Here is a 13571-nt window from a genome sequence, read left to right on the forward strand (position 1 = left end):
TTTGAAATTACCTGTTTGGTAGATATGTTCTGTTTCATTCTTTTTGGCTTAAACAGCTAAACATTTAAGTCATAAATAGCAAATTCCATTTATAAATAAAGTGTCTGAACTTTCCTTTTTTTAGGGTTGATGATACTGACCATGTTAATTTGGCCCTGATTTTATTAACTCAATAAAAATCATAGCAGTACTGCATCTGACTTCTACTTAATTTGTCTCTCTTGCTTGTGTGTTTAAAATTTTTAGTGAGGATTTTATTTAGGCCTTTCTGACTCTTACTTCTACCTTCTCTCTCTTCACCTTTCTTGACCTGTTGAAGTAGAATAACAAGATGGTAAGTGAGGTTATACCATGCTCTGTTTGTTTTCCACTTTTGCTTTATGGGACCAGTAGCTGTTATTTTGTGTCCCTTAGTATTTGGGAGGGGGGGATATTTCCATAATTTTTTTTTTAATACATTCATTCATTTTTTAAAAACTTTTTTTTTTTCTTTCATTGCTTCAGTTTAGTGGCAACTAATTTAAGTCTTATGCTTTTTTTCTGAATGGGACATGTACCAAGGACCAAACATTCTAATCACTAACATAGTTTTGACTTTTTTTTGTCTACCATGTAGAAAAATTTAATAGTAAAACGGAATGTGGTGTGCATTATATTAGAATTCAAGTGATTCTATACAGGATTAAGTGTTAAATAGAAAAAAGGATCAGTAGAATTTTCAAGTTGCAAGTAAGTTTAATTAGCATAGCTGTGTTCAGTCAAATATTGTACTCATAGCTATGTATATTTGTCATGCTTTATGCTATCTGCAAAGTATCAGAGTAAAATTTTTATATGCAAGTGAAATGTAAATGGAGGAAAAGGAAGGGAGCAATATTGATCAGTTTCTTCTAGTGAGGAGTAATAGAAACCACAAACGTGAGGCTAAAAAAAAGAGAATACTCATAAGAATTTCAACTATCAATGTTCATTTCATTTTTTCAAATAAATGTAGTTATACAGTAACCTTTTCTTGTGACTCCCATAGCTTTGTCCCAGAAGATTTGTTCTGTCCTTTTATTATATTTCTTTGAAATTTAATATATATTTTTAAATCCATTTGCTTATTTTTGGATATTTTTAAAGACTTTAACATGTCTACATTGTATCTTTCCTTGCTTGAAAATTAAGAATGTTGAATGATTCTAGTGATTGTACAAAAGCATTTTAAGTATTTAGTCTTTGTCATATTAGTTTCCTAATAAATATCAAAAAGTCTAAAAATATGGGGAAATGTCTAGGCTTAGTCCAAAATAAGTGCCAAAATTTAATATTAAAAAATCTAAAAAGGTACATATTAATATTAGGTTGAATGTTATAAACATTTTTGTGGAAAGTAATATGTGTACAACAATATACCATGTGCTTTTCATTGAGTGTTTGTAGCTATTGCAAAATGCAGATTTAGAATCTTATGACTTTAATTTAGTCGCATACTTCAGAATTGTTCTTATTGATAATTGAAATTTGCACTGCCTGATGTTTGCAAAATATAATTTTTGCTGCTTGTTGTATGTATTAACATCTTTCTAAAGGCATTTCAGATAGTTACCATAATTTCTAATTCTTTTCAGGCAACAAGTGATGTTTTAGGCTTGAGTGCCCAGTGAAGACTACTGCTGTCAAGAGAGTAGTAAAGCCTGAGGCCTGACCTTATAGTTCACACCTTGTTTCAAAGGTCTGAGGGCAGGATGCATGATTGTCTCAGTAGATTTTGTTTTAAGAAGTTGAGGTCCTCTTTGAAAGAGTACATGTTATTGTTATTGTATTAAAATCTTAGTCATAGGTAACAATTCATAGAAAGATAACACACATAATTTACATTTATTCATTCACATTTTTATTGCATTTTTTTCTTCTTTTCCAAATTTCCCTATATGCTGAAGAGTAGTAAAGGTAATTTTGTTGATTCAGAAATTTCTTTCAGTTTTTTTTTTTCTTTTGGAGTAAAGTAAAGCAAGTTAAGTGACTTGCCTAGGCTAACATATCTCTTAAGTGTAAAATATCTTGAGGTCAGATTAGAACTCACATCTATACATTGTGCCACCTATCTGCCCCTTCAGTTAACTTTTAAGTATTTTCAAAATAAGATGTTGATTTGGTTGTGAGGAAAAATACCATTGGAAAAGAGTTTTCCTAAAATGAAGCGTTTGTACAGAGTTAAATTAGTGAAATTGTAAAGCATGATTATTTTACTGAGTAATAATAATACTGATGATTCATGCTGTCCTTAATGTTTATATAATACTTTGAGGAGATTTGTTTTAAAAAAAATTCCTTATAATAAACTTGTAGAATAGGAAAGGTCTGTGTTGTAGATCCCATTTTATAATTCATGAAACTGATAATTAGAGAATAGTCAGTGTTGGAGCCAGCATTTGAATCCAGCTCTGCTGAGAAGTTTTGTAGTTTTTTTCCTATATTTCTTCTAATAACCTTAAGTAAGCCATTTAAAATGTATAAAATACAAGACAATGTGTACTAAAATGTGTTAAAATTAAGGTTAAATTTCCATATAAGTGTTGAGTATCTTAAGGATTAAAGTGCTGATATATTTATTAATTCTTGATTTTTTATCTTTTATGAGTGATACTGAAGTATTAAAATGTTTAAAGAATCAAGCACTTATAATACTTCAGTTTTGAAAAGGGCCAATCATAAATAAGGTGAGCACTGTAATTTTATTGCCTCCTGATAAATGTGGTGGAATTCCTTTTCAGCTTTTTCTTATTGTTTTAAATATTTGTACAACTTATTTGTTAGAAATCTTAGTTTTTTTCAATAGGATTCTCCTCCCTAATCTTAAGATTGAATGTGTTTTAATAGTGTTGCTCTCTTCTTCCTTAAAGAGTATTTTAGAGATGGACATTTTTAGAAAAAAAACAGTATTAACTAATTCCTTATATTCTGTTGAGATTGCCTAATTGTCATTAAACATTGGAGGAAAAAAGTTTTATTTCTGTAATTCTTTCCCACAAATTGTAATATTGTATAGCTGGATAATATTAATGCTAATATAATTGGAAACAGAGTATATCTGTGTGTGTGTGTGTGTGTGTGTGTGTGTATACAGACAGATAGGTAATGGGTTTTATGTGTGATATCATGTTTTTCTGAAATGCTTTTGAGGTTTACATTATTATTCATACTAGGGATACTTATTGAAAGAGTTGGGGCTTCTTCCCTAAAGATTTAGATACCTTAATACTCATTTGGGATGTGAACTTTCAATTCTAGGCTGACATGTTGTTTGGGGCTGGCATAGGGAGATATATATATATAATGCTAATGTAAAATTGTGGCCCCTTTTTTGATTTAACTATTCTATATCTTTCAGATACTTATTACTACCATTTTGGTAACAAGAAGAATATTCACAATATGCTAAATTGAACATTTTTCTATCAACTTATCTTCTCCCTCTTTATATGATATCTAACCGTTCACATACTTTATTATTTAAGTATTAGATCAAAAGCAACAAAAGAAAACCACACAGAAAGCCCTTTAATATAACAAAATCTAGAATTTATTTATACTAATAACTCTTTCTTTTGGGATCATAAGAACAGAAGGTAAGATCAGTTTATTATTTCAAACCACAATTATACATTGAAATTTGTCGTTCAAAAATGAAACTTTTCAAAGTGATTTTGAAAGACCAGAGTTTAATGTGACCCTGAAAACTGGTAAGGGGAAGTGTATATTTGAAAGAACTGCAGTAAATCAGGGATTGTTGTTTCTTAAAATATAAAAGAAATGTAATTTTTTTTTTAAATAACTTGTATATAAAAGTTGGAATAGTTTAACATTCTCCTGTTGTAATTTTTAGGATCTTATGGTTGGTGATGAGGCAAGTGAATTGCGATCAATGTTAGAAGTTAATTATCCTATGGAAAATGGCATAGTTCGAAACTGGGATGATATGAAGCATCTGTGGGACTATACATTTGGACCAGAAAAACTTAACATAGATACCAGAAATTGTAAAATCTTACTTACGGAGCCTCCTATGAACCCAACAAAAAACAGGGAGAAGATTGTGGAGGTAAATTTAAGATGGGGTTTATGTATATACATTTTTCTGTGAGAAAATTTCAAAATTAGAAAGATCTAAAAAATGTTGTCTTTCCCAAATTTTGGAGATGTGAGTGACTTTCCAAAATAAGGTAAGTAGCCAAAGGGAAAAAGAGTAAAGAAAGTCTGAGTCATCAACAGTATTAGTCTCCTGTATTTCTATAGCTTTTTACATAGAGACCTAGTGAAAGATTTTGAGCCATAGTAGGCTCCCCAAACTCTTTTCTTTTACAATAGAATAAACTGTATTCAGGGTCTTAACTAATTTCATATTCTCAGTGGTGGCAAAAGCAAGATTATAGCCTAGGTCTTCTATTTGTTAGGTTGAATGTTAGAAATATTTAGCTAAAATGTGTAAGGTAAGTTTATCTTATTCCAATGAGCATAGATGTGAAGCTAGTAACTTTTTTTTAAATGTAGCTATTTTAAATTAAAAATGGACTTGTTTTGAAATGTGGTTAGCTCAGTTTTTCATTTTGTACTTGTAGCCCACGCTACATCTTAAATTAATTTAAACATGGTTACACTTCCCTTTTTGAAGATTTAACACAATTGTAAGCCATTGTTCTTTTAAAGGGTCTTGAACAGGGACAGGTTATTTCCTGGGATATTGCTAGCATTTAAGTTAAAGATTTAAAAAGTCTTAGCTTAGCTATCAAGCTATATACTTTTAAGAACTAATTTCATTCAGCTACTATTTATTAATAGCACCTGATGTGTGTAAAGCCCTGTGTAAATACAAGCTGGATATAGAAATAATTAAGACTTGGTTCCTGACCTAGCAGGGCTTAAAGATGTCTCTGCTATTCTGGATTGGAGTTACCATTTTTGTATTGGAATTCTGTGCTTTTAAGTATAAATTTTTCTAAAACTGACTATCTAATTTAAAAATTGTTCTATTAATATCAAGAGAAAGAAGAAGAAACTCATTTGTATAGCGTTTTGAAGTTTGCAAACTGTCCTCTTCACACCCCTGTGACATATACATGGTATAATGTAAATACTCTCCTTTTACAGATTAAGGAAACAGGCTTATTATGGAAGCTATTTTTAATACTACAAAAAACTTTAATGACTTTACTAATAATAGAAGGGAAATGATTATTGGATTCAGTGTAACAGACAGAAAACTTTCAGGATTGCAAGCCATATAATTCACTTTTTTTTAAAAATAATTATAACTTTTTATTGACACAACCCATGCCTGGGTAATTTTTTACAACATTATCCCTTGCACTCACTTCTATTCTAACTTTTCCCCTCCCTCCCCTAGATGGCAAGCAGTCCTATACATGCTAAATATGTCACAGTATTTCCTAGATATAATATATGTGTGCAGAATGATAGAAGTGTCAGCTTTGGAGGAGGATCTGATTTCAAATATGGCTTCAGACACTTAAAAGATACACACACATACATATATTGAAAGACACACACATATATTATATCTAGGTGTGATGCTGAGCAAGTCACTTAAAACTTTGCCTTTTTAAAAAAAAAATGATAATGGAGTATGCTTGCCAAGATATCTCATGGATATAACTGCATTGTTATATTTGATGGCAGTATGTTTAAATTTTATGAACTTTTTTATGTAATGTTAAAATATTCACATTCTTTAAAAGCATAGAATTTTCTCAACTTTTTTTTAATCAATGGGGAATAATATGCATAATCAAAAACTGAATATGCAAATGTTCCCATTTTCATTGGATTTGAGGCCTTAGGATGTCATAGGTTCCCTCTGTCCCAGGAGTCACAATTCTGATCCAGTCAAAGTATAAGGAAATTTGCCTGTTCAAAGCAGTCCATTTCCCATTTGCTACCCAATTAGCATGCTACCCTGGTAGGTAGGCATAGAGTCCTAATCTAGCAGGATTGCTTCATAGCAAGCAAATTCTAATTTTTGCCCAGCTTCAGTAATTGACTATATGTGTATATATATATGTATATGTGTGTGTGTATATATATGTATGTATGTATATATGTATATATTTTAGTTTTCTGTCTTCTCTTGGTATCCTTTTTTTCTTTTCTAAATTATCTCCATACAAAATGATGATATCTGATATTCTATAATTTGAATTGAAATCTTTTTCCCACAGAAAGCACTGATTATAAGGTAGACTTGTTCTTTTCTAGAAGTCTTTAATTTTATCATAATTACTAAATAATTGAAATGCTTAGAATCTTTCATTTATATTATTTTGTTAAATTGGTGATATGATTTCATTGAATTTCACAAAAGTGTTATTAGACTAGGAAAATATGTAACTATTTAAGTAGTGAGAGTTGTGAAGACCAGACTCATGTTGAACATGGACTGAATTGTGTAGTATTGTCTTTCTGTAACATTTATTAAGAGAGAACTAATCAGTAAGTGAATAATACATAATGAAGGTTGAATAATTTTCTAAGGGTTTTCTGTTAGTCATGGATACTTTTAATTTCTTTTAGGTCATGTTTGAGACTTACCAGTTTTCTGGTGTATATGTAGCCATCCAGGCTGTTCTTACTTTGTATGCTCAAGGTAGGTGAAACAACTATCAGGGAACTATTTCTCAGTTATTCAATTTGTATGTTAGCTAATTCAAAGAAAACACATTCTTTTTCAACTAAATTATCTGCTGTGTATGCTCTAATCAATACTGTAAATTTTAAATCTCTGAAATAATTTGGGAAATTAGTCTATCATGGACATTGAATTTCTAAAATTACCTTTTGTTAAACAAGAAAAAAGTCTGGTATAGATACACATAAATCTATTTATTCAATAATGCTGAATCAAGGAAACTTTTTAGGCTAGTAATATTTTCTTTTACATTTATCCTAAAATTATGATGTTACTGGCAATAAAAATACAGAATTTCTTACCCTGAGAAGGGACACAAATAAAAACATAGATACAGCAAGAGTTTAAATGATCATGGATGGTAATTTTATAATGGACTAAAAAGGAAAAATTAAAATAGTTTGCAATAGATATTTAACCATTAGAGATATGCTTTGTGCATATAATGCTGATTTGAATAAACCAAGGACTATATCTACTAAATATTTCTGCTCTTGTTATTTTATGTGATTAAAACTTATTAATCTTATAATTAATACTTATTAATTAATAATAATTAATTAATTATTAATTATTATTAATACTTATTAATTAAGTATTAAAATTACTTATTTTAATTTAAAATAAATTACTTATTTATTTTACTTATTAAATACTTATTAAAGTGCTTTTTTGCTTTGCTTGTTTACACAACTGAAACTTCTTTAAAATAAAAATTTTGTGATAGTCATCTATTGTACATATGAAAAATTTTAATTAAATCACTAATCATGAGGAAATTAAATATAGATTTTTAAGCTATTTGGTTTGCTGCTGTGCAGATTAGGTATACAAATACTTGTAAGTTTTAAAGTATATTGAAAAATATTTTAGAGAAGTAAAAATTATTGTAGAGATAAGTCAATGAATATGTGAATCTCATTAATTAGGATGTCATCTATCATTACCATTAAATCCTTGGGAATACACATCCTTCCATAAACTTCTTTAGGGAGCCTACCCCACATACTAAAAGTCTTCCTTTATATCTGTTATTATTTTAATGCAGTGGAGTATACAGCTTGTCCAGCATACATCTCTCTGGTGTCCCTCTTTACATAGCTTTTTTGATGCAATAATTGATGCAATTATAGTTGTTTCATTAATATTGTGACCATGGTGTTGGGACTACTTATGACTACCAACAATGAATGAATGAATGAATGAATAAATGAAAATACACTTATTGAGAACTTTGTAAGTCTCTTCAACTGTACCAAGTAATAAGGATACCAGATACTTATCTTTTGCCTTTTGAGTGATCTGCCTTTTAATTCTAGAGACTGTGGTTTCATGGTTTATAGCAGCTATACATCAGCACTAAAAGAACATTGTGATTTTTTTTTTTAATGGGCCTTTATTTTGAGAAACAAGTTGAGACCAATGAAAGTTTTTTTTTTTTTTTTTGTAAATTGTATCTTTTTGATCAAACAATTGATCAAACAAAAAAATAAGGTATGGAGAATATAAGGTTTCCTAATAATTGCTATTTATGGGTTGTGGGTTTTGTTTTTCTACAACATTTAGTTTGATAGAAGAAAATACAAAAGTTTTCTTAACAAGGTGTTCTATGTGTGTTTGTCAGAATAAAACACCAACTATGTAAGATTCAAAGGTTATCAAAAAACTTTGCTTAATTCACTGATTATCATAACATTAAGTGTATATCAGGGCACAAAACTTTTCTGTAACTAGTGTTCTAGAAGATTTCCTGTATCAAGTTGAAATAGAAAAATTTTTATTTGTGTATGGAGAGGTCCCATCATTTGTAAATGACAGTGTATTGAATTGGTCTTTTAAAATTTGACTTTTAAATTAAGAATTTTTCAGGAATATTATTTTATTAATTGGATGAAAGCAGAGTTGTCATGCATCAACCTTTTAATGATAGAACTGGGGGAGGAATATATCAAGTTTGTGGGATAACAGAATTTGAATCCAGAAATGTTTTTAACTGACTGGAATAATAAGTAAATGGTATTCAGTGAGGATAAATGTGAAATCTTATACTTAGATTCAATTATGGAAGCAAAGATTGAGAGAGATGTCTATTATTTATGATGGATTTGTAGTGTAGTGTAAGTCATCAATGTTACATGGCAGTCAAAAAAGCTAATTTGAAATTAAACTCAATTAAAAAAAGAAAAGAAAAGAAATTAGTGTCCAGAAAAAAGACTTTATAATTCCACTCTACTCTGCACTGATCCTGGCTGTCACATTAAAGAAAGGAAATAGACAAATTAGTCTAGATAAGGGTGACTAGAATATTAGAGAGACTCAAAACTACTTGGATGGATTATTCAGAATATTAACTTAAAGAGAAAACCATGATCATTACCTTAAAGTTTCTTAAGGGCTTTTATGTGGAATCAAGCTGACTTTCTTAATGGTTCTATGAACCAAACAAGGACCTTGTTGAGAAAACCTGACTTTGAATCTGTCTTAGTCACTTAATAGTCCTATGACCCTGGACAAGGCGCACTTAACCTCTTTGAGCTTAAGACTTTTTCTTACTAGACCTTTTTTCTCTTAGTAGAAATGAATGAATGATTTTAATTTGTAGCTGTAGGCCAGTGTCTATTAAATGAAATTTTGAAAATTTTTGATACGATGATATTGTCTTTGAATAAAAATCTTAGTTTTGTTTTGTTTTGTTTCTAATTTCCACTGATCATAACTAACTTTTCCCCTCCTCATTTGACATCATTCAGATATTTTCCCTTACTGTGTCCTCCTTCACTCATCGCCTTTCATGCCAGAGAAAAACTCTGTACCTTGATCCCATACCATTTGTCTTCAGCAGATTCTGCCCTCTTACACCCTAAATTTTTGATTATGCTCTATCTTATTTCTTTCCATATCTAACTTAACACTTCTCAGTTTCCTTTGCTAGATTATCATCTAAGTAACTCTCACTATAGGTATCCCCCAAAGCTGTATTCCTGGGGTTCCCCCCCCCCTTGGGAATTTCACTTAGTGATCTTAATAACTCAACTGAGTTGTTACTACTTTAGGCCCTCTCTCTACTACCATCATTTATAACCTCTTTTTGAGGTTCATTCAGTCCCTATTTACCAAGATTCTGGTGGCTGTTATCTAATGACCTCCTTCCAACCTCAATGCATTCGTTAACTCTCTTTTCTTCCTAAACTCTTGTCTTTATACTGAGGAATTTTGACATACATATTGATTCTCCCTCAAAAACCATAACTTATCAATTTCTCAACTTATCACCTATGATCCATTTCTTTCTTCCAACACAGCTATATGCAGAGATGGTGAGGTCTGTGATCTTGCTGTCACCTAAAAATGTTCCTTATCCATGTTCGTGAACTCTGAAACTCTAAGCTCTGGTGTTCTTTTTCCATGGCTTCTTATCTTTGTTACTTCTTAGTTCTTTCCTAGATTATCACTTTTTTTTTTTTTTTTTTTGTTACATTCTCCTAGTAAGCTCTATCATATCCTCATATCTTGAATCCCTTGCCTCTTTATTTTATGGCAAAACAATCCTTTTTACATCTATCACTAATCTGTGTTCACTATTGAACTCATCAATCATTTTTTTCCCAAAAACTTTTCATCTCTTCTCAAATCTCCAGTAGCTCTTCCTTGTTCCCCTTCTCATCTGTGGATTTTGTCTCATATTTCACTGAAAAAACTGAGGCCATTTACAAAACTTCATTATCTCACCTCATTTAGATTCTTTCTACAACTGCCTCCTCCGTTACCTCTGTTTGACATAAAGAGATGGGCTTTCAAAGGCAAACCCTTTAATAATGCACAACTTTCCCCTTCCCCGGATCATCTGCATCATATTGCCTTCTCTATTACCATCCTTCCTCAGTAATTTTCAGTCACTCATTTCTGTGTATTGGCTGTACATAATGCTTATGTCTCCCCTTTCTCAAAAAAACTTTCACTTGACTCATCGATATTCACTAGTTATCAATCTCTTTTCCGTAGGCTTTTCTGGCATTGCTGTTTCCCTCTTTCTCCTCTCCTTGTAAGATTGTACCTTCTCAGTTTTCCTTTTCTGGATCTCCATCCATGTAATGCCAGCTCACAATGGGTGTAACTCAGCTTCCCCAAAGCTCTGTTCTGGGCCCTTCCTTACCTCTGTACTTTTTAACTGGTGATTACATCAGTTCTTTTGGAATTAACCTTAAATTAAGGTTTATTTGTCCACCTCTAAGCTCTCTCCTAACCTTTAGTTTTCTTTACCCAACTTCCTTTGGATATTTGGAATTGGATATCCCACACTCATTTGTAATTCAACATGTCTGAAACTGAATTCATCTTTTTCCCTTCCTTTTTCCTCACCCCACATGAACTGTTCCCCCTTTCTAACTTATTACAGTCAAAAGTACTACTACCCTCTTGATGACCCAGGCTTGACAGCCAGAATGTCATCTTTCAACTTTTCCTCAGTCTTTCTCACATCTACCATATCCTGTCTATATCAAAGATCACTTAAGTTACAAGTTGTCAAATCCTGTTATTTCTAACTTTGTAACAAACATCTTTTTCCTCTGACATTGCTACCAGACTAGTAAAGGCCCTTATCATCTCACGCCTGAACTATTGCAATAATATTATTGATCTGCTGCAAGTCTTTTCCCACTCCAGTCCATCCTTTTGTCTGCTTTCAAATTGCTCTTCCTAACATATAGATTGAACAGTGTTGCTATTCCTCCTTCAGTAAATTCTGTATCAGTTGCTCCTTGTTACCTTAAGGATAAAATATAAAATCCCTCTGTTTAACTTCTTTTTCTAGTACATTTAATTTATTTTTAATATACATTGCTTTATGAATCACATTGGGAAAGAAAAATCAGAGCAAAAGGGAAAAATCATAGAAGAAATTTTTTTAAAAAACACAGAAAAAAGAAGTGAACATAGCCTGCGTTAATTTACATTCACTCTCCTTAGTTCTTTTTTCTGGCTGCAGGTGGCATTTTCTGTTCAAGTTCTGCTGGGATTGCTTCAGATCACTGAATCACTGAGAAGAACCAAGCCGTTATAGCTGATCATTGCACATTATTATTGTGTACAAAGTATTCCTCGTTCTGCTTGTTTCACTTAGCATCAGTTCATGTAAATCTTTCCAGGCCTTTCTAAAAGCAGCTTGTTCATCATTTTTTATAGAACAGTAATATTCCATTACCTTCATTTACCAGCCATTCCCCAATGGATAGGCATCCACTCCTTTTCTAATTCTTTGCTACCATAAAAAAGCAGCTACAAATATTTTTGTACATGTTAGTCTTTTCCCCTCCTTTATGATTTCCTTGGGATACATACCCAGTAATGTCACTGCTAGGTCAAAGGGTATGCATACTTTGATAGCCCTTTGGGCATAATTCAGATTGTTCTTTAGAATGATTGGATCAGTTCACAGTTCCATCAACAATGCATTAGTGTCCCAGTTTTCCCATATCCCTCCAACATTTACCATTATCTTTTCTGGTCATCTTTGCCAATCTGAGAAGTATGAGTTGGTACCTCAGAGTTATTTTAATTTGCATTTCCCTAATCAATAGTGATTTATAGCATTTTTTCATATAACTATAGATGGCTTTAATTTCATCATTTGAAAATCTGTTTAGCTTTTAAAGCCCTTCATAACCTGGTTGGTTTCCTACATTTTCAATCTTTTTACATTTTACTCATATCTCTTATAACTTACTCTGTGATCCAATAATATTAGCATCCTTACTGTTCCTTGAACTTGACACTCTTGTCTCTGAATGTTTTCATTGGTTTTTCCACTTTCCCTTTTTCCCTTCCAGACTAACCTAGAGTTACACTTGCAAGAAGCCTTTCCCAATCTTCATTGATCTTCATGCTTTCTCTCTGAAATGTCCCCCAGTTTATTCTGTCTTAGCATTGTTATTTACATGTTGTCTCCTTTATTAGATTGTTATCTCTCTGAGAATAGGAATTGCTTTTTTGCCTATTTTTGTGTTTCCCAGTACTTAGCACAGTGCCTGACTTTATAAATACTGATCAGAATTCTCCCCCTAGTCCCTACTTATCAAGCTATCTATTTCAAAAATATTTGGCCAAACCAACCAGTTTGATATCATAAGCAAATTTCTATACTTTATACCTTCACCTCTTCAGCAAAAAGAAGGTGCTTTTTCCTCATTTCTTCCTTGGAACCAAACTTTAGTATATAATAATTATATATTATCATAATTTTACAACCAACTTATTTAATATACATCTAAATGGTTCTAAAACACTTTAAAATTATGTGTATACAAAGCAAATAAAGATTATGGTTAAAAACTTTTTAATTTCTTGGTTTTGTTTAAGGCTAATAATTTTTATTATACTATCTTGAGTTCTTTAGTACTTATCCATATAAGGACAAAGATCTTTTAAAATTTCACAAAATTTGGAATGACAATTTCATATGGTGGCTACTGTAATCTAGATTATAATGGAATAGTAAGAGAACATGAATTTGCTAACTTGTCTCTTGCTTCTCAGACATTTTTGTTGTTGTATAGTTGTTTCAGTAATGTCTAATTCCTTGTGGCCCCATTTGGTTTTTTGGGTTGGGGGGGAAGCTACTAGAGTGATTACCATTTTTCTTTCCAGCTCATTACATAGATGAGGAAACTGAGGTAAGCAGGGTTAAGTGATTTGATATAGTTAGGAAGTTTCTGAGGCCATATTTGAATTCCTGACTTCAGGATGGGCACTCTATCCATTGTGCCATCTAGCTGCACCATCTCAGACATTACTTAGTGATAAAAAGGTATTGCCTCCAAGGTGCATAGCAATATTTTGTAAAGTTTGAAGTTTTTTTTTTTTTAATTGAAGGATAGTAATTGTA

General features: G+C 31.4%; 1 protein-coding gene across 2 annotated transcripts in view; it reads left to right on the top strand.

Annotated features, from left to right (window-relative positions):
* ACTR2 (actin related protein 2) overlaps window positions 1-13571 on the top strand; it is a 54696-nt gene that overhangs the window by 19072 nt on the left and 22053 nt on the right. The window contains exons 1-3 of one of the 2 annotated variants that reach the window (XM_051975397.1): window positions 1938-2705; window positions 3872-4087; window positions 6574-6646. In XM_051975397.1, the coding sequence (XP_051831357.1) occupies window positions 3878-4087; window positions 6574-6646 (283 nt within the window). In that variant the 5' untranslated portion in view covers window positions 1938-2705; window positions 3872-3877. Of the gene's footprint in view, window positions 1-1937; window positions 2706-3871; window positions 4088-6573; window positions 6647-13571 lie in introns of those variants that run through there. The other variant, XM_051975396.1, reaches the window with a different exon arrangement.

Source organism: Antechinus flavipes, chromosome 2 (assembly GCF_016432865.1).
Source record: "Antechinus flavipes isolate AdamAnt ecotype Samford, QLD, Australia chromosome 2, AdamAnt_v2, whole genome shotgun sequence".
In the NCBI taxonomy this organism is placed as follows: domain Eukaryota; kingdom Metazoa; phylum Chordata; class Mammalia; order Dasyuromorphia; family Dasyuridae; genus Antechinus; species Antechinus flavipes.